This window comes from Ptychodera flava, chromosome 5, assembly GCF_041260155.1.
Source record: "Ptychodera flava strain L36383 chromosome 5, AS_Pfla_20210202, whole genome shotgun sequence".
NCBI classification, from domain to species: domain Eukaryota; kingdom Metazoa; phylum Hemichordata; class Enteropneusta; family Ptychoderidae; genus Ptychodera; species Ptychodera flava.
The window spans coordinates 24,510,933-24,532,372 of NC_091932.1; the positions used below are offsets into that span (position 1 = coordinate 24,510,933).

Sequence of the window (21,440 nt, forward strand, 5' to 3'; positions counted from 1 at the left end):
TCAAATCAAATAAATGTAGAAAGTTCTCGGTACACTGTAGTAGGTGAAAATGGAAGGGGGCAGAATGTAACATGTGTGTACTTTTAGCAACAGGCCTATCTCCAATTTAATTGAGCAATATTTATCTTTTCATCTCTCATTCCTCTCTTGCTCGCTTTCAGATGTAATAATTGCTGCAGACAAAGCAGGGCATCATGTGTATGAAAAAACTTGTTTATTTCTCATCAAAATGAAATAACTGCAATTTTTATTAGTATGAAATAAGTTGAATTCAAAACTAGAATGCATTTTACATTTGTTTTTATCCACAAGGAAGCCTTCAACAGACGATACAACATGTCTACAGTCATATTATTGGTCATCTTTATGACAATTCAATTATGCTATGAACAAAAACACTATTTTCAAGTAACGTAGAAAAACTGTTACCTTTCATATATACAGGTGAAAGTTGAAGAAGCTTCACATGTGTTCATGAAAACTCTTTTCAAATCATGATGAACCTTGATTCAACAGCAAATCAAATAAGTGTAGAAAGTTCCCAGTACACTGTTGGAGTTGAAAATGGAAGGGAGCAGAATGTAATGTGTATACGTTTAGCACCGGGCTTATCATCTCAAATTTAATTGAGTAATATTTATATTTTCATCTGTCACTGCTCTCATTGCTCTCTTTCAGATTAATTAAATACTGCCGACAAAGCAAGTCATTATGTGAATGCAAAAAGTTGTTTATTTCTCATGAAACTGAAATAACTGAAATTTTTATCAATCTGAAATAAGTTGAATTCAAAACTACTGAATGCATTTCACATTTGTTTTTATCTGCAAGGAAGCCTTCAACAGTTGATACAACATGTCTAGAGTCATATTATTAAAGAAATAACGGGCGACGTGCTGACCATTTTTGTGGGCAAGGGCGAGAGGAAAGCCAAAAATTAACGGGCGAGGCTACATGAAGAGCCCGTTAATTTGAGCTTTCCTCGAGCTGGTGCCCACAAATAAATGTTATATTATCAGCGAACCCAAGAAAACCGTCAAAATTTCCAAAAAATTTCAGGAGCGAACGACAACTGGGCCCCAGAAACTTAGAAATACGCGACGAACAGTCACGCACACTGTAAAAAATTGGCAAATCAAGAGATGTTTTCAGAAAAACGTATCTCAACTTGACCTACAAGTGTTCAATTTCCATGGTCAGTCACATGGTTCAGCTCGACCAATCAAAATGCGACGGGCGGGGCATGGTAATATAATAGCGGGTATAATAGTCATTTTTATGACAATACATTTATGCTTTCAACAAAAACACTATTTTCAAATAACACAGGAAGAATGTTACCTTTCATATACAGGTGGAAGTAGAGTTTCACAGTATAGTGTAGCACAAAAATACATATTGTAGTTGTTAATACATTTATATTCATATTTACATTAAAAATATACATGAGAAAATGTCACATTAAAATTTCGACATTCTTCCGTGGCATTTTTACAACCAATTTTTCATTTTGACAACACTGCACATTCATCAAAATTATACACTGCAGTACTGAATACAAGTGACATGCATCTATGCTTGTATTCTGTGAAAGTCTTACTGCTTATCTTGACAAGTTCAAATCTGTATAACAGATGAAATTACTCTACAAGTTATAACAGATGAAATTACTTAACAAGTTATTGGATATTTTTAGAAAGTATAATACAGCATATATCAAAATTGAACATTTCTCTGCATTTTACAAGTCCTATACATTACGTATGTATTTGTTCTTGATATCTAATGATGGAATGTTATTGTTCAACCTGACTAATCCCATCATTCTCAGTGCAGTAGCTAAGTTGATGCATGTACTCACCACTGCAGTGAGGAAAGACATTGTATGACCAATTGTGTTGCCCTACTTGCTGTGAAATGAAATTGGTAATTTTGGAATGTTTTCTTTTGTATCTGCTAAAAAATGGAAATTTGATTGATTTCAATGAACACTGACAATTTGCTATATCCTTGGCAAGTGGTACAAACAGTACATCAAATTTATTTTCATAGTGATACCAGTATGCATACTGCACACATAAATGTCTCAGGGATTTGTTTTCTCTCAGTGACTTCACCATAGCCTCACCATTAATTATACACTCATTGTCTTTAACATAGAGAGTGAGTGACCTTGCAAATTTGTTATGTTTTATAATGTCACACGCTTTATCAATAGACTGCTCTGTAAACCTACCTATTGATATCTCACTCAGTGTGGTATTTGTTGATAGTGTATCAAACAAAGCAGAGTCTCTTTGCAATATCCTTATCCATAGACTGAGAGCATTTATACTTGTACTCATGTTTTGCAGACACATATTTAATTCCTGATTGATATTATTACTCCAAAAATATGTGTCATTAAACACCAGTTTGATTGATTCTGTTTTCCTGCACTTTTTCATGAAGTTACACAGACTAGACAGTTGACATTTAGAACCAGGCATGGTAAACTTCACTGTCCTGGGTCCTTTATCAATAAACTCTTCAAATATTTGAAGTGAACTACATGTATTAAATATAAAACTGTTGAATTTCAGAGCACAATTTTGTATCTTTTCATTATCAGCAATTTCAGCAGACAGTTTTTCAAAGCTTACTTTGAGTTCCTCTGTAGTGTCATCATGCTTACCTACTGAACCTATGCAGATGTTCAAAGTTTGCAGAGCAGCATATGCTTTAACATTGTTAAGTACATTTGACCAGTTGTTCACATGTTGTACTGTTTGTCGTGATGACATGTGATACAAGTATATCTCTAAAGTCTTTAATATTACATTGCTTTCAGTGTCTGATAGTGTGTTTGATAATATTGACATTTCTTGAATGCTCGGTTGATACATTCTTAACACTTCTATCGACCAGGTTGTAGTTTCATGAAATGAAGGATGAATGAAAAGTGACAATGAGTCCTGATGACTCTAATAAATTTACTGACTTCATGATCAGGTGAGTCACACAAATTGCCACATTTTCTTGACACAGCCTTAAGTCTTGGATAAAGTAGAATCCCTTGTATTGACATCTCTACATGTGAAACAGACTCCGGACCATGCTTTGATTCATGTAAACATTCAAAACACTGACCAAGTAAAGAGGAAAGTTTCACATTGCCATCTAAACGTTCCGTGGCAGTGTTCAATTTATTTTTCAAAGTCTGAATTTCCTGATTAAATCTGTCAAACAATAAACCACTTGCCTTACTCTCAGAAATTCCTGCAAGGAATTTAAGGACAGAACTTGATTTCTGCGGATCACTGAACAGGCTGTCCAGACCAGTGGTATCTCCTACTTCTAACTGAGAGGAAATGTAAAATGCAGTGAAAAATTCAAGCCATGTTTTATGGTAGAAGAAATACAACTCTTTTGCTTTTATCCTTGAATGACCAAGATCTCTTACCAACAATCCTAAATCTAGGTATTGTTCACAAGAGATGTCTGTTTTTAAGAAATTTATTTTGTCAGCTGAATATATTTTATATGAATCAATGGCCAGCTTATCTCTTAAATCAATAACTAATTTTGGTATTTCGCCATTAATTAGTTCAATGCCATTTTTGGCACAATATCGCTTTAAAGTACATTCAAGTACCTCAGAGTATAATTCTGTATGGGTCTTTGGGAAATAATTTTCCTTTTCATTTTGTTTGTAATCTTCCCAAAGGATGCACAGGAAAGACACATGCAAGGGGTTACTGAGGAGATCTGTGATAGATTTCTCAATGATATCTTCCCTTTGAACTTTTATTTCCTGTTTAAGAGCCATACCTCTGTCTCTGTCATCTTTGAAATACTTGTCTATGTATTCATCGGTACTCTTTTTCGTAAACCCTTTGACAATTAAGTATAAGTCACAGTCACTTAAGTACCTATCACATAAACGTGGTCTTGTGGTGATGACAATTGTGCAGTACACACATAATTTTTTGGTAATGTGGTCAGCTATGTCAGAGCTCTCAATTTTATCCTCTGTGATTTCATCTAAACCATCAAAGAGAAACAAAGTTGATTTGTCGTGCTGTGAGATTATGTGTGCAAGCTCTTCTTTTGTGATTGAAAAATCCTTGGGTAGTAACTGAGTCAATATTTCATCAATCACCTCTGAACCTGTTACATGTCTCATCTCCAAAAAGAAAAGTAATTTGTACTGCTTTAGCTCACCACAAGCCCAGTCATAAGCTATCTTTCTACATAGTGTTGATTTACCCATGGCTGGTGGACCCTCTATCCTTATTCGCAATGGATGTTGTTCTTCCTCATCAGGTTTGAACATGTCATGCAGATCTTTTAGATCTTGGCCAGCCTTTGTGGCACCTCTTTCAACTTGTTTGACTTCCAGTCTTGTATATACTTCCTTCAGTCTGAGTTTCAGATCATCGTACCATGGAATAGGTAGCAGCAGTGCATAGTGTCCCTTGTATGTATGTTTTAGAAATTCAATAAGTCTTTCAGTCTTCTCACTTAAAGTACCTGTGTAATAGAAATGGACGTATTATCTGTTTTTTACCAAATCAGTACTTGATTATATGATTTCGTACAACAAAATAGAGTGGAGGATAAAACATGACGATTAAGTACCGGAATTTTCATTTGAGTCATTTGACCGAAATAGATTGATCAGTGATGCACAATGGAATTGCTATATAAATTAATTGCATTTATAACATATACATGCAATTCACTGCCAATGATCAAAATACTGAATAAGAGCAAGCAACAGAAAGTACATGTAGTTTTAATATTTCACAGGAATTTATTTTATGGACATACGATACTTTTAGACTGTATGAATACTTTAAACTTTTTACTCTTCTGCAATGATTACCTTGGCCAGACAGGTTTGCATTGTAATTTGCCCGTTATTAATTATCAAGAAGCACAACTTTATACAACATAATACTCTTTTTGAAAGGTCCCCTTTGATAACTGCACGAAAACATTATCAAAGATGTATGCACAACAGGTTTAGTGAATAAAGTGAGGTTCAAATTTGGTTTGTAAAGACTTTGTCAATTCTTTATTTGGCCGTTTCACCATGAACATGGCAATTTCACTTGGCTTACCTTCTGATTGAGGGTAATGTTTGTGAAAAGTCTGCAATTCTTCAGACAGCGTAGACAACTTAACAAGGAGCAGCATATCTTGAAGAAATCCTGTCTCTGTTCTTGAGATATAGCCTGTCTGGATCAAAGCACTGAACAAATCGAACGGGTCTTCCATGTCTTTCAGAGATCTTTCTGCTATTATTCCTGAGCATAGAAATTTCAGCTCCTTAAATTTTTCTGATGGTGAAAAAGTAGTAAAAACCAGAGCATATTACGACTTATTTACATATGACATTTTTCAAGCATTTTTTGTCAGTTTTTGCTTTAAGTAACGCTCCAAAACTATTTGAAATGTGTCAATGAACAGTCTGCATTGGTAATATGAAAATTTTAGTCTGAATTCATATATGAATCAATCGTTATCAATCATGTGAGTATTGCACACATTTCACTGTATTTGCAAGGCACATACTGTATATAATTTTTTGTCTGACATGCCTAAAGCAGAAAAATAAGAACATGAACTTCCCTCCCCCCTGGTATTTCTGTCAAGGTAATTTTCAACTCGGTATAGCTCAGTTTATAGGAATCCAAAAGCGGCATTTATCAGTTATCTTTTATGGTAACTTAACCAACTTGATACATATTTCATGGACAAACACAATGTAAATACTCAATGTGTCAATGACTATTTGGAGAGAACCAGGGATTGGGAATTGCCCCTTTAAACTTTGTTACTCATGTTTTTCAAATCAAGAGCGACAACAAAACACAACAACTCTATTTAAGAAATGTACCGGTAGATCCTAAATAAGCTTCTATGATATCGCAGTCATTATAAAGGGAGTGGTTGCAATTATTGTAGCCCTTAAAAGTACTTTACTGTACTTCTCTCAATGGTCAACGTAACGCAAAAATGGAGACAATAACGTATTGGGACCACGCGAAAAACCAAAGTGGAACACTCCCGAACAGTACTGTTAGCAGAAATCAAGGTAAGACTGGCATGACCCTGAGTGTCATTTGGCTGTGACGATATTGTAATGGAAAATATTCTTTCTCACTGCACCTCAAAAATCAAATCTGAAAATAACTGGGTATCTATATTGACTTTTTCCAACAGCATTGTGAAATATCATCATTGCACAATGTACATTGCCTGAGGAACCTGCAAGTCTAGAATTTTACAAAAAATATGTTCTGACAAAATTGAAAACTGCTCTAAAATTTTGCATGTGCAAAAACTTACGGATTCCATTCCAGCAACTATCGTTTCCCCACCCAAACTATCTTGCACAGTGTCAAAGCTATCGTTTTCATTCAAAAGCTACACTTTCTTAGGTACCCCTGAAAAATGTCATTATAATTTTCACAACTCAAATCAAAATCACACTTCGGAGCCTATCAACACCGTTCAAAGCTATAACTCAAAGCAGTCCTGCCTCAAGCAGTCATGGAAAATGTTTTGATAAATATGACAAAATTAGGAATTTTCCCCGTAGTACGCTCAAATATTTAATTTATCACCATTTGGATTGAGCTTCTATCTAGCATAATACAATTGACAAACAAAGTCAAAGGTACAAAACAGAAAAAAATCCCTATCTGTTAAGTTGTTTTAGAGATACACTTATTATAATGCAGTTAAGACATGGCATTTTTATGAAATTTTGCCTGAAAAGGGAAAAAACTGGAAAATGCAGATTTCAAAAGACCCAAAATTCAAATTAATTTCATTAATCTGCCAATGTCATTCATGAACTCTGCCAAAAAAGTTCATTTTTTCATTGAAGGTACAGTTAGTATAATGGCACGTATACTAAGTATCAAAAAAGAATATTGTGGTCAAAGTTCATAGAAAGTTATTTGATTTAATTAGTTTTAATTTGAACAGCACCATGGAAAAATTAGGTAATTTATCAAATTCAAATCCCTGTATCTCTATAACTACAAATGTATTCCTGTTGAAAATCTGTAAATTGGAAATGCCATTTGTATAATACCCTAAGTCTCTTAGTATCTAAAGTTATGGACATCACAAATATTATTTTCATAGTAGTCTTTGAGTTTCAAAACAAAGAAAATTGTAGCTGTAGGGTCTCAGCTTTTTAAACACATCCAAAGAACTGTTACAGGTAACTCTGTGGCACAGGTACCTAGAGTTGCCATTACACTGGCAACTTCGGGCACCTGTGCTCTGAGGTAGCTGCAGTACACAGTAGCTCAAGGTTTTGCCTGGGTATTGGGGTCGGACGGTGAACCAAAATACTCGGGAAAAACCTCGAGCTACTGTACTGCAGCTAACTACTTAGGCTGATGTAGCATACTGTACAACGACGTGTATGCCCTAAGAGTATGGCGAGAGTGTCCGGCTTTGGCTACGACGCCTCCCAACTCCTCGTGTAGCCAAAGCCAGACACTCTCGCCCTACTAGTAGGCTAGACGTCGCTACAGTTTTAGGCCGCGTTCAAAAAAAAGGGTGAGTGGGAGGGGGGCTGGAGGAATTCAGGGGGGGGGATTCGAAAATTTTTGGGGTAGTCGAGGGGGGACTTGAAAGTTTTGCTCTGCCTATAGGGGGGGGGGGACCTGAAAATAGTTTGACTCTCAACATTTTGATGTCGTCCAATGGTTCTAATGTTAGTAATAATTAAACAAAATCTAGAACTGTTTTGTCATATTTTATGTCTTTAATCTCGAAAAAGTCTAAAAATGTATGAATGCCATTAAATTTTCATAGAACAAGTTGGCCTTGTAATGGGGCAGGAGCTACAACTGTTGATAATTTGTTCAATATTTCTATGCAATGTATCAAACACAGTTTCTTGGTGTCTTTCTACAGCATGCTGCTGAAAAACACAATATTCAGTTGGTCAACAAAGCCCGTTTGTCTAAATATTGGTGATAATTGAATGATGCAAATGCACGGTACACGTAGGCTGTGTTGGCAAGATGAATACTGGATAGCTCAACATTCTGTAGGGAGTAGAACAAGAACACAATTGTATAAACTGAACAAAAATATTGTCAAAATGAAAAGTCAATACAACTACTGCCCTGCTACTACATTGATACATGTAGCTCTGACTCTGATGTAGTTTAAGAAGAGTTTCGGTCATAGGACACTCAATTGACAGTGAAACATACATCTATACTTGTAAACAAGATCCAGCCAGAGAGCAACACATAGAAGACTAGGGACTAACAGTTACCATGAAGTTTTGAATTCTGGCATATGAGAACAATCAAATATTAGAAAAAAAAAGATGGGGTCACCATGCTTGATCTTCTACAAATGTACGATGAAAAGCCAGTTTTTCTAAAATCACTTAAAATCAATATATAAAACGATTCATTTCAAGTTCATGCAGTGAATGAAATTTTCACATCTCATTGTACCAATAACACAAAAGTAAAACTCTGAACAGTAAAGACTGTAATTTAAATGGAAAAATGTGTGATTAAATGGAATGTTTTATTTGTTATCAAATTTGCCATTATTACACCCAAAATTTCTCAGATTAATACATTAATTTCATGGAATATTTTAACCCTCCAGTATTGTCAATTTTGTAAAACATTTTATAAGTGGCATCTAAGTTGTATATGTCTTGTACTTTTGAAAAAAAAATTCGGTAGGTCACTGTGCTCACTTTTCACAATTTGGTTAAACGTAGCTAGGAATAAACAATTTTCATACTCTCTCATGATTGTCATTTTGTGTGCTTTTCAGCTGGTGCCATTGAACTGGCCAGAGTTGGATAAACTCAAGTCGGCTTAGACTGAGAAATCCAAAAAGTTCACTGATGCATTTAAAAATGAATCAATTTAAGAACTTGCCCTAGGTATATGGCTCTACAACCTGCTGATAAGAGGTAGTGTTGAACATTTGCGTGCAGAACGACACATTACATGTTTTTTATACTCTGCGTGCATTGCTAATAAATATGCGGCCATATGGTTAATTTGGGGGGATTTGAAAATTTTGAGGGTATTGAGGGGGAGAACTTGAAAATTTTTTAGGGTATTGAGGGGGGGATCTGAAAAAAAATAAGATTTCAATCGCGATTCCTCCAGCCCCCCCCCCTCACCATTTTTTTTGAACGCGGCCTTAGTCCTCGCCAAAAGTTGCAGGTTTCTTCTGTTTCTAGTCAATTGGACCCTATGCCGATTGGACCCAAATTGGACCCCGTGATTGATCGCAAGGTTCTACCAAATCATGAACTCATACAATCTATTCGAGCATCGCTTTGATTTAGCATACATAGTTTAATGTTTGGAGTTCACTGGCAATTGACGAAGTCTTAGACGACCACCGTGTATCGGCCCTGGCTCCAAAAGCTCGCCAAAGCTCGCCCCGCAAATGTACAGTACTGTACTTCACTGTTGAGCGCTGCGGGCCGTGTTGCCGTCTCCGAGTACCAGCACTGTGGAAGTGAATTTCGTTGCACAATTATAATATACAGAGACTTGAATAACAAACTAGTATGCAATACAGGTCTTAGTCACAGTGCTTTTAATGCCGTTCAGTGATACCGTACGTTAGCTGACCAACAAAATGTGAAATGATTAAATAATCTATATCATCGGGTCTAATTGACTTGGGTCCAATCGGCGCAGTGTGGGGTCCAATTGACCAGTTCCCAAGGTACAATACAATCAATAGTGCTTTACATGAATCATGATCCAACTTTTTGTCGTCTTTTAAAACTTAATTGTTTCGAGCGCTTTGGCTGAGAGGGCAAGTACATACCTGAAGTTACATCATTAGCTATTTTGTACAAAGTTGTCTTGAAAGGATCCAATTTTGGTCGCTTTTCTGATGGTTCGTCCGCGTCTGGACGCAGTCTTTCCTGTCTCGTCGCCATTTTTACATTTGGGTACGGTACTCTATCGTGGTAGGGAGGGCTGCTTTAAATGTATTAAAATTTGAACAAGAGGTTGGCTCTCTCTGTCTCTCGTCTCTGTCTCTGTCTCTCTCTCTCTCTCTCTCTCTCTCTCTCTCTCTCTCTCTCTCTCTCTCTCTCTGTGCGTAAAGCGAAACAATGCTTTTTAATATTGCGAAAAGATATAAGAATACAGTCTAGTCCCGGGGATGTAACATACTCGGGCATAACCTACATGGATAAAGATCGAGATGCAGAATAATTATATATATATATATATATATATATATATATATATATATATATATATATATATATATATATATATATATATATATATATATATATATATATATATATATATATATTAAATATATATAATATATTTAATATATTAAATATATAAATATATATATATATATATATATATATATAATATATATATATATATATATATATATATATATATATATATATATATATATATATATGCGTGTGTGTGTGTGTGTGTGTGTGTTTTTTTTTTTTACAACAGCATTGGCTTTACGGACCATGCTGCGAAATATTATGTATCATGATTCTCTGATATTGCAAGGCTGTAATTCTGACCCACCCTACCGTAAAATAATGTTGTTGCCCTTAACCACCTGCATGCTCTTATATAGTTAATGTTTACCCTAAGCTGCAATCACGTGAACCGATGCATGATCTTAAGTTTACGTGACCCAGTTTTGGCTTCCGTGTTAATTTTCTATGACTAAATGATCTCCACTTATTGTGGCATACTTTAAACTGTACTATAACGTTATTACTCATATTATTCATAAACGATTCATGAGTAAGCACAGTCCCTCGTGGGCTATTAAGCTCTGGGACTATTCGCCCCATAGACGAGTGTAGGCCTACATGTTTCTCGCTTCTGTACACTCGTCTATGGGTCGAATAGTCCCAGAGCTGAATAGCCCACCAAACGACTGTGGAGTAAGCTATAATACATGCGCTAGTCTACATTAACACTGCTCTGCGGGGCTGTCATCATTCAGCACCAAGTGTTCAGTCTGGGCATGGATGTACAAAAATAGCTCTATTAATTTTTAACCATCCATGGTCTGAGTAACCGAGACCATGCTTGTGGAAGCATACTCACAAAGCTTTACGCTTTGTGCAGCAAAATATTTGACTTGATCGCACTGTGCTCACTGGGGTATAGGACTATAGGGGCTCAATCTGTGAACTTTTCTCATTTTTTAATTGTTTAGTTGTATAGATAGAGTAAATAACAATATTACTAAAACATACGATGTATATTTTTCCTTGAAATGAGGCAGTAAAAGCACAATTATGTTAAAAAGGGAGCCGGAAGCACCGGGGCCAACTCCGCCCTCATTATTACACAGTATTATTGCCTTATTTCAACAGTTTTAACATACACCGTCAAACTTCAGCTACCGGTACCTAAATTGTTATTTACCCTACCTGTATATTCTGTGAACAAACAAAAAAGGGAAAAAATGACGGCGACTGTGCCTCTGTGCAACAAAATACTTCATGAAGTTCAACTATGAGACAGTGACAAAACAATCCGACCTTAAAGATTTAAACATAAGGGGAGTTGGGTCTTATATATATATATATATATATATATTATATATATATATATATATATATATATATATATATATATATATATATATATATATATATATATCATGTAGATGAAATACTACAGTGGAAAGAAAACTATGTTCATAAGATGAAATCTGTTTGCTCGTCCCGCGAAGCCGCCTTCACAAATGCACGTTTGCTTTGGCTTTAGAGTATACTTAAAATTTGTCGAGTTCTAAGCCGTCACCCATTTTACTTGTTGCTCACAGTGGCCATTGAGAGAACGAACACATTTGGCAGATGGGCAAGAAGAAAATTAGGCGTTGTTAGTCCAATGAAAACAGTATATCTGTTTTCGGCAACCCGACCTATAATAGAAAAATTCCGCCGACTCTAGTCCTTTTTTTCGCTTTCAAATACTTTGAGTAAATTCTCAAAATTTTATTGTATTTAAAGTTTTCTCAGGCAAAATAAAGATCCTCCGGCCTGCGAACCCAAATTTTGGGAGGCATGTAACCGGAATAATAATTTCAATCGACCTTGTTGTGTATACCGGAATTGGGCCGCACAAGAAATTGTTATAACTTTTTAGTTTTTGCTTTGTTGTACTTTATCTGTTTGCCTAGATTAAAACTTGAGAACTGCAAAACATAGCTGCCATTAATATTGTGGAAGTGATCATTTCAATGTAAGGAAAGTGCTATCTGCAGACAATGCTATTCTGAGTAAATGTAAAACTCATCAAATGTCGGTAAATGCTGGTTAGGAACCTCAACATTGCAAAACTGACCAAAACTGTTTGTCCACAGTAGGTATAGACCGTATGAGGAATCTAAAGGATAAGTTGGCACTATGTTATGACAATTTTTCCAGTCTTGGTACATTTCTACTTTATATGGTTTCTTTATAGTTGTTACTATACTTTTCTACCTGCACCTGTAGTGTAATGCTCATTTGATGAAGGAAAAAATGTGTCACCATTTACATATACCAGCACAATTGTGTTATTTGTCCATTTTAAATTTATGAAACTATCAGCACACGAGTTCTTTAGTCTATACTTTTGTTTAATGGGTCATGGAAAATTTTGCCAACAGAAGCATTACTGCCATATCAACAGAATTTGTCCCATACTTGATAACAATGTTTTTTTAGTCTTTCAACAGAAGGACTCTATGTATTATTGATCAACCCACTCTGTTGAAAACAATTCCGATATGACCTCTTCTGCTAAAAGGAGGTGTATATATGTCACGATTTCAAGTTGTCTTACAATGGTATTTTAGTTTGATTTATATCAATTTTAAAAAAACAGTTTTTCAGAAAATCTAAACTTGAAATATGTACTCTCTGTGTTTGTTTTAGATTATTTAAAGGGATACAGTCGTCGGAACTGCGCTCAAATTTCGTATGGGACCATACGACCAATTCGACCAAATGAAAGCTAAAACATGTCTGTCATAATCAACATTGTTTAATTAAAAAGTTGCAGCTAAGATGATGAGGTGCATGTAGATATCGTGCAGGAAATACATTGTTTGTAGACAAGAAACTCACACAGGCGCAGTTCCAACTACTGTTTCCCTTTCAGAATCAAATATCAATACTTTTGAAATTGCAGATATTGACTGTTTTTCATTTCATCATTTCTAAACTTTATCTCGGTGAGTAAGCTATACCAAGTTAGATAACATTTCTTTAAAAATTACTCTTCATGGTGTTTCACATTTTACTCCTTCTCTTATCCATAGACTTACTGTATCTTAAATAGTCCATCTATATTTAATTTTTTACCTGGAAAAGTTTGAAATCAGTAAAAAGATTTTGAAAGTCTCAAAATAACATTTTCTGTGGAATTACGTATTTCCCAATGTACGCACATGCTCGTGCATGCGTCATGTTAAAATGTGTTGGTCACACCATAGACAGTAGGAGCGAGAGACACTCTGCTGTACGGTCAGTGAATATAGCTGTGTGCTAATAATGTTACCACACACGAGAGAAATTAGCAAACGAAATTTCATTCGAGGCTTTTTGCTCAGCCAATTTAGTCTAACGTGCAGGCGAATTTCCCACTTTTCTCCTTTTTGTGCCGTTTAGCTTTTAATTTGATTTTCGCGCACGCGCTTTAGTACACTCTGTGCAGGAATTTAGTTATCGAAAAGCATATCAAATACATTGGTTGATTTGCTCAACAGCATAAAAAGAAAAGACTAACAAAATCGCCCGCACACAGAAATTTGCTGAGCAAAAACCCTGATTAAAATTTCGCTTACTTTCTCTGTGTGCAGCGGGCTTAACTTTGGTTCGGCGATTTGATGACTCATAGGTGAAATGTATCTGTTCAAGTGCAGGGTTTTCTCTCGTCTGCGCAATTGCGCAAACTACGCATTTCGATTGTCTGCCCTGAAAAAGTTACTGACTGCACGGAAATCGCGCACAAAACACAACAGCAAAGGCATCCCATATGTGACGGTGTCCCAAGCGCACAATGTAATGACCTGTGAATTTGCTGTTGTTTCTTGTAATACTCCCTCGGAAATGACAAAATATCGCCTGTCATTCAGCTTTGGTGACGTGCATGACGTGAATACGTAAGCATCGAACAAAAAACAGATGACGACATAGTTGAGGTTCAGTCTCCATGGATACTAGTGCGATTTGAGGTTCATGATTTGATAGCGATAAAGTTTGAAAGCAGAACTTGAAACACCGTATCAATGATTAAATTATGAAAAATTCTGGCTTAAGAATGGTGACTGCCCTAAAATGTCAAGTCTGTCCCCAAATTTTGATAAATGGGCACAAAGTGCCCCTTTCAATGAACATGCAGAGGAAACACTGCAACTGTATAATGTTTTATCAAATAATTTATCAGTGATTTCATACACTTTATATTTTCTTTGGAGTAGTTAACTTAAACTAATTAACAACAACGGCACATTCCACAGATTTGTTCTTTAAATAGCTATGACGATAACGTATATTTAATAGTGCCAAAAAATATGTTTCCGATAACCCGATCCCCACAAGAAAAACCACCGAACCAAGACATTTTTTCTATTTTAAAACAATTTCGAGTAAATTCTCCACATTTTACCGTATTTTATGGATCTCAGCCATCTAAGCCAACAAACAGACAAATTTAAATAACATCCTACCCTATGTTCCTTGACATGATACCGGAAACGCACGAAATTCATGAACAGACTTTTTGACCGTTGTGGGCGCTATAGTCCTTCCTTGCGAACTGCAAAATGAGCTATCATGACACGCTGTACTAAGCTTACTGGTCACAGTGTTCTCACACTGCCTCAGGCGGTGAGTAGGTCACAAGCTAATTGCTCTGTTCCTTACAAAAGTGTTTTGTTAATTCGTGACACAAGATTTGAAAGCAGTGGTAACCAAGCATATTGTTGATGTATGATGGATTTATTCTCTGCCGACATGGCACAATATTTAATATGAAGAGAGAGTAAAAGAAGATTATAATATCCTAGCACTGAAATGGAGCGCTATTCTGTCGCTGGATGTCTGCGGCAATCGCACTTTTGCGATATTGTGTACAGAATGTGCCCTTTATATCACAACATGGCCGACCAAGCCAATATTCTTTACATTCAATAAATCACATTTCCTCCACGATCAAAGGACTTATGAAATTTGCAAAACTACTTCGAACAATTGGGGAGCCTTCAGTTAGTACGAGAAATACGGGACAGGGTCACGTTTTACATTGCCAAGTTTGTTTTTTTTTTTCATCTTCAAACGATCCTTATTTTAAAACCAACAAAATAAGCGAGTTTTAGGAAGTATCTTTATATATCAGTATCTTTAGCCTAGGGCGCGTTTGAGTCATGGGTCGTCACCCTGTTTTTGACTTTTGGTATCAGGGGTGTCTCCATGTTTTTGAAACGCTCAATAGGCAGGGTTCAGCGTATTTTTGAATAACTATATATATATATATATATATATATATATATATATATATATATATATATATATATATATATATATATATATATATATTATGTTATGTGCCTGAAGAACACGCTAAAACTGTAACTACCATTAGAGCATTAGGCAGCCATATTCCTAAAGTTTTCCAATTTGAAGAAAGTACAAATTATCTCTTTAATTTTCCGAAATATGACGAAGTACTAGAAAATATTTTGAAAAACCTTATCATATTTTGTCTATTGATTAATTGCAGGCCGGGTATTCTTTGATCAAGACATGTGATTAATGACGATATCGTTATTACTATTTAATTGTGAGATCAATTAACTGTTTTTGAAAGTTATGTTCATTAACATTAATTGACATTGGTATCATCATTTGTATTTTAGCTCGTTGACTGCTCCTGGTAATCGATAACGAGCGGCCGTTGCCTTTTTATGTAACGGGCACATCTCATAGACAAGTTGAATTTGTTTCAGATCGTTCTGCCTGTAAGCGGAACGTTAAAGTTAACACACACACGCACACACGCGCACACACACAATTTGCAAAATCGTCAAAGACGACAAAAAACACCACTACCATGCAGAAAAAAAGCTATGACAACAACCAAAATTTAGAACGGTAACCACCGTGCAGTGTGAAAAAGAGAGAAATCTGAATTGAAAAATCGACCGTGATGGCGCTAGACAACAGCTGTCATTATCGCGTGAAAAGACCTATTAATTAAAATAGAACGCACACGCTTCCAATGAAATCTGTAGGTAGCCGGTATGACTCATTAATTAAAAACGTCATGGTCCAAGTGTCTTTAAATTAATGTATATCCCTTATGGCTCTGGGTCTGGAAATCCGATTCTCATCATATCCCGATTTTTGATGAGATATTTGGAGCATTTCTGTGATATCTTTCATCTTGAAAACTTACTTGATGAATTATTGTAGCTTGTAGTCACAAATAATATTAGAAGGGCATTATTGACTTTAAAAAATTTCATAAAGTACAAAGTTCTGAAAATGAGATGTAATACTCTTCAGATGGTGGCATGAAGCGAAGATCGCTGCCAATGTACATGTGGACTTGGTGAATGTATTTTTTGACATACAAAACAACGGAAGCAGAAGCGAGATAACCCTTTTCTGCAATCGGGAAAGTTCCATCGACTGAACAGTGGCGGTAGAAGCAAGATCGTCTTGTATGGGCTATGATTTGTGCCAAGACAAACGGAATCACGGCAGCGTGTTTATAGTTTTATAATATGATAAGGAGTTGGGTGATTTGTCGTACATGGAACATCTTGAATACCCTCAAAATGATTCCGATTTCTTCAAAACTATAAGTTATGATATAGATGAGATTTGTGGATAACTGGGAAATTACTGAACAACATCGTGGTTTATTTTAGGTTTCGATTCCATTCCATTGCAGAAACGGAAGGTTGAAAAATTAAGCGTCGGTGTTGTGTGTTTGATGATCATTCTTTCAAAACATCGCCAATCTGCATAGTCAGAAACAAAGAGGGAGTTGCAGATATGGTGAATAAATTTGACAAAAGTAGTGGACCGCCATATGTAGTGAGAATACGGCGTTTCGCTTTTTTTGATGTCATTTCCCTGTAGCTGAATATTTCGATAGCAAAGCTGTGGGTCTAACTTTGCAAAATGATACCGAGTGATGCACTACTTTCGTAAAATCGTGATAAAGCAGACCCCTTGACTGATTGTAGCTACATGCAATGTGCTACTGACAAAATACTTTCAACAACCATATCACAATCAGACACTGCATGATCCTGTAGGCATGGCGAGGGTTGGTGTCCGTACTTGACAAGGAGACTTGACACCCTTTTCATCAAAGCAAACGCTTCGCATTTCAGTTCATCTGTAAATGTCATGTAAGGCGAATTGATGTCACTCTTGTGTCGGTGAAAATTACCTTCCGAGTTTTTCTTAACACACAGTTCTCTCTGCTCATTCATGGTCATGTTCAAAAAGTTGACTATCCGCTTCATTTCTTTTATGCTGTTTTCTTTAATGTTTTCATAATGAACAACTAGAGTCGGAATATGTAGATCCAAAACGTTTTTCACTATACTCTCGTATTCTTTAAAACGAGCTTCGATGAATAATCTGTAGTGGCCTGAAAAAATCGATAAAAATTCAAAAGAAGTTAGAGTACAAAACAGGAGGACAATGAGAAGACTCACTCCTTCATATGTAAAATAACAGTTGGAAAAACATGATATTAGATTTTTGTAAAACAAGACAGGTTAAAAGGACGCGATAATTGAATAAACACAATGAGTGTAATTGTGTTCATAAAGAAAGGGTGATATTCCATCATATTGCAAAACATTACGTTTACCTGTGTTCGTCATTTTGGTAGAGATTGGCAACTTCTCTGAAACTTAAAGATCTGTTCAACTTCTGCTCAAGAGGTTACACTCTCTCATTTCACAAAGTCTCTGTCGTGACCATAAAAGTCATTAATGACAGCAATTATTTGCATTACCGATAATTATTAAGAAAAAGAATAAATCAATTTTTTTCTATATGAAAAATGTGATCAATTTCAATGGTATAAATATCTCATTGAGTGGCCTATTCCTTCAATGACGACGTAAGATTAATTTATCTGGGGTTTCTACCTTTGCTCGTTCCTAAGCGTTTTCTCCATGTCGCCTTGCCAACGTGATTACGAGAACGCCTCCTATTCCTCTCAGCGATCGCGGCGTCGATTGGATTACGCAACAGAAGTATGGCTGCTTCCCAAGTTTCCGGTATGCTCGCTATACAATGAACTTTAACCGTTAGAGTGTTGCCATCCAAATAATCTTCAAACTCACCAACAAACCCTGGAAAACCATACGCACAGTGTTGGGGAGATGTCTATTTTCTTACGAAATAAAACTGAGTGATTTTCATCTGACCTGTGTTTACTGTGGCAATGAAAACAACGTTTTTGATATTGTTGCCATCTTGTCTCAAATTTCTTCTTAAAACGGTTTTTTTTAGCCAAGCTGTACTGTGTAATTTGGAACTTTACTATTTGAGACACATAATTTAAGGAAATCAGGTGCAAATTTAATCATTTTTTAAATCGAAATACCATGTCGAAACGGCATCACATCATTGACAAGACGTGTTACAGTAACAAATTAAACAACCTACCACCTTCGTAGAGTGCCTTTTCATGGTAGACGGAACCTGTGTAAAACCCAGTGGCTTGTTCTATGAGATGGCGTGTCCATGTATTGCCTGCACCCCCTGGGCTGATCAGCGGTACCAGTGGAAAGGTATTTGGAGAAGCCAGTCGCACCGGGCAACTGATTGAGCTCAGATCATCATCTCCTAAAGTAATTGACAGTTTTATGATGTCAGAGAAAGAACAATATTTAGGTCATATGTTCTACCCCTGGTTTTCCCCGTGTCTTATCCACTTTCAAGTCACACGTTATACTGCATCAGAATATCTTAAAAAGCATTGTACTTGAAAGTGACATTTTTGCTTCCAATATCTCTGAGACTCTCCAGTTAAATTTTGAGCAAACTTGTCACACTGGATTGTTGCAGTGTATAATATCAAAACACATGAAAAACTGTTACATACAACAACAAAAGTGTGTCGCGTGTTACACCTGATCTTTACTCTGCCTCTAGCACACGCTCGCCTCATTACCCCTCGTGGTCGTGCGTTACCAGAAATGCATCGCTATACCCCTCGGCCTACGTACGGCCTGAGGGAAAGGTTATGTTTCTGGTAGCCCAATACGCCTCTGGTAATAAACGGGCGCTGTAGCCCCTCATGATTCGATAATAAGTGTTTTGTATGAAATTGAGATGGCAACGATATCAGAAATGTTTTTAATTTCTTTCCATTTTTCTGATGAAATCAGCTTTTCATCGTTTATGATATGATTTTTCATATTTTTAATTTGTTAGTCTGTTTTGGTTTCTCTTGATTAACTACATCATTTGTTTTTGTAACGCTTTTCTTCGCTTCAGAGGGAAGTTGTTTGTTTTTCAAATAAAAAGAAGTAAATTTTCCTTGGTCTTCACACTCATTTATATGCCTGGGACATACCATTAAGATGGTGTCGAAATTTGATAAATAATATTTATTTTGGTCGCCACATATTAACACCAACTCTGAGCATTTGCAGTCGTCAGTCTGATTCCACTGCTTACTGCAACTGTTCAGGAAGATGCTGTCATCAATCAAAATAGGGAACCTACAGGGGCCGGAGGAATCGGGGAGGGTCACATTTTACAAACTTGCCCTGGAGAAAGGGTCACATTTTTTTGGAAAAGTTTATGATGAATAAAAGTCTGAATGAGTTGTGTAAAGGACTGGACAGCAATTACAGTGGGAGGACCGGTGTTTTTCAGTAATGAGTTACAATTTTTCATCAAGCAGATTTGAAGGGTCATGAAATTTCACACATGCCTTTTGGGAAGGGTTACCATTTTTTGCACAACTATTTGAAGCCAAGATGTGGTTGGCATAGTGTTTTGTCCAAAGATATCAAATTATAATACATTAGATTCATGTTAGTGTACTTTGCTTGAAGTGGGAGGTAAAGGGGGCATGTGTGTACAAGAAATTTGACACTGAACATGGCAGTCTATGAGAAAGCTCAGAATTTTTTTTCCAAATATACAACTATCAATATCTGTGCATATAAATGTGCGGCATTATAATAGGATGGTTACAAGTGCATATGTGTGCAAGAAATTTAGTTTTGGAATTTCATCAAAAATCATGCACATTTGCTTATTCATACATGGTATTCTATAAGAAAACTATGAACAACTTGTTTCCATATAAAACTAGCAGTTTGTGTATTTACAGATTGTGGATAATTGACATAAACATACTTGATTGTAGTAGGATGGCTTCAAGTGCATTTGTATACAAAAAATTTACTTGTATTTTTGAATAATTTTTATTTAATTTCAAAATTTTGGAAAAAACATACTCAAATGCAACCTGTCTTTTAAACTTTGCTTGAAGATACCAAGGATTGTTCTATGCCAGATTTACTTTACTATCAAAATTACACTGAGAAATTCAGACCACATCCAATGATTAAGGCTCACTCGTATATATATTCGTTTGGGAAGTGTATCACTCTGTGACCATACACAGGGCCTTTTTAATTTGGAAATATCCCCTGCTGAAAAATGTGTGACTCTTTCCAAAATGTAGTTTAAAAAAAAACATGATCTCCCCTAAACATGGGCATGAAAATTGCGACCCACCCCAATCTCCCCTCCCCCTGGTAATTTACGTCCAGTTCCGAACTGTACGTATAGACTCTTCAAACGTTCTTCTGCACTATCAGACGCCATTTGTGACGTCACAAAAGTGGGCCCTGTGCTTTCAGAGTTTTTCGTCAAGCCATGAACATTTTTTACTCTTACATGAATTCATCGACTGGAAAAGGTGAAAGAAAACCCGCCATTCAGCAAATACATACTACAATTTTTTATTGTCAAAAAATTAAAGAAAACGTTGTCTCATAGGTGAGGTCAATCGATATGAATTATTTCTTTGCTATGATAAAAATGTTGAAGGTAGTTGTAACCGAAGCTCAGAAGTACTTACCACCATTCCAGTTAACTGTCTGCCCCTCCCTGGTCTTCGTATTGACGTTATATTTCGTGAATAGTGGTACCATAACTATCACGAGTAGAATGATAGCCAATCCAGCCATTACATGGTCTCTTCTTACCATGTTACCCAGCAATTTCCAAAAATATGCTCAACATTAAACTAATGAAGTGTTCAGAAAACATGGCGTACGAGTCGTCAAATTGCTAATCATGTCAAGGCCGAGGTTCAGTAAACTTGTAACGCGTAGACAGTGGTTTGTAAGCTCTCACTGTACAGCCTTTTGACAGT

At 36.1% G+C, this 21,440-nt stretch overlaps 3 protein-coding genes across 4 annotated transcripts in view; 1 reads left to right on the forward strand and 2 right to left on the reverse strand.

The window, feature by feature from the left end:
- LOC139133341 (NLR family CARD domain-containing protein 4-like) overlaps nt 1-9,953 on the reverse strand; it is an 87,212-nt gene extending 77,259 nt beyond the window's left edge. Inside the window, exons 1-2 of the mRNA XM_070699888.1 lie at nt 9,838-9,953; nt 5,106-5,324 (exon numbers count right to left, since the gene is read on the reverse strand). Of these exons, the coding sequence (XP_070555989.1) occupies nt 5,106-5,324; nt 9,838-9,952 (334 nt within the window). The 5' untranslated portion in view covers nt 9,953. The remainder of the gene's footprint in view (nt 1-5,105; nt 5,325-9,837) is intronic.
- Nucleotides 1-21,440, forward strand: part of LOC139133344 (NLR family CARD domain-containing protein 4-like) — a 543,607-nt gene that overhangs the window by 161,382 nt on the left and 360,785 nt on the right. The window lies entirely within an intron of this gene.
- On the reverse strand, nt 16,670-21,340 carry LOC139132552 (sialate:O-sulfotransferase 1-like). Its single transcript, XM_070698857.1, has 4 exons — nt 21,144-21,340; nt 18,707-18,886; nt 18,184-18,390; nt 16,670-17,675 (listed from the first exon to the last, which is right to left on the reverse strand). Exons 1-4 carry the CDS (start codon nt 21,271-21,273, stop codon nt 17,263-17,265), a joined length of 930 nt encoding a protein of 309 aa, XP_070554958.1. The 5' UTR covers nt 21,274-21,340; the 3' UTR covers nt 16,670-17,262.

Coding starts and splice junctions, on each gene's coding strand:
- LOC139132552 (XM_070698857.1), bottom strand. CDS start 21,273: ATGGTAAGAAGAGACCATGTAATGGCTGGATTGGCTATCATTCTACTC. Junction 18,887..21,143: donor GACAGTTAACTGGAATGGTG/GTAAGTACTTCT, acceptor CAATTACTTTAG/GAGATGATGATCTGAGCTCA. Junction 18,391..18,706: donor AAAGGCACTCTACGAAGGTG/GTAGGTTGTTTA, acceptor ATGGTTTTCCAG/GGTTTGTTGGTGAGTTTGAA.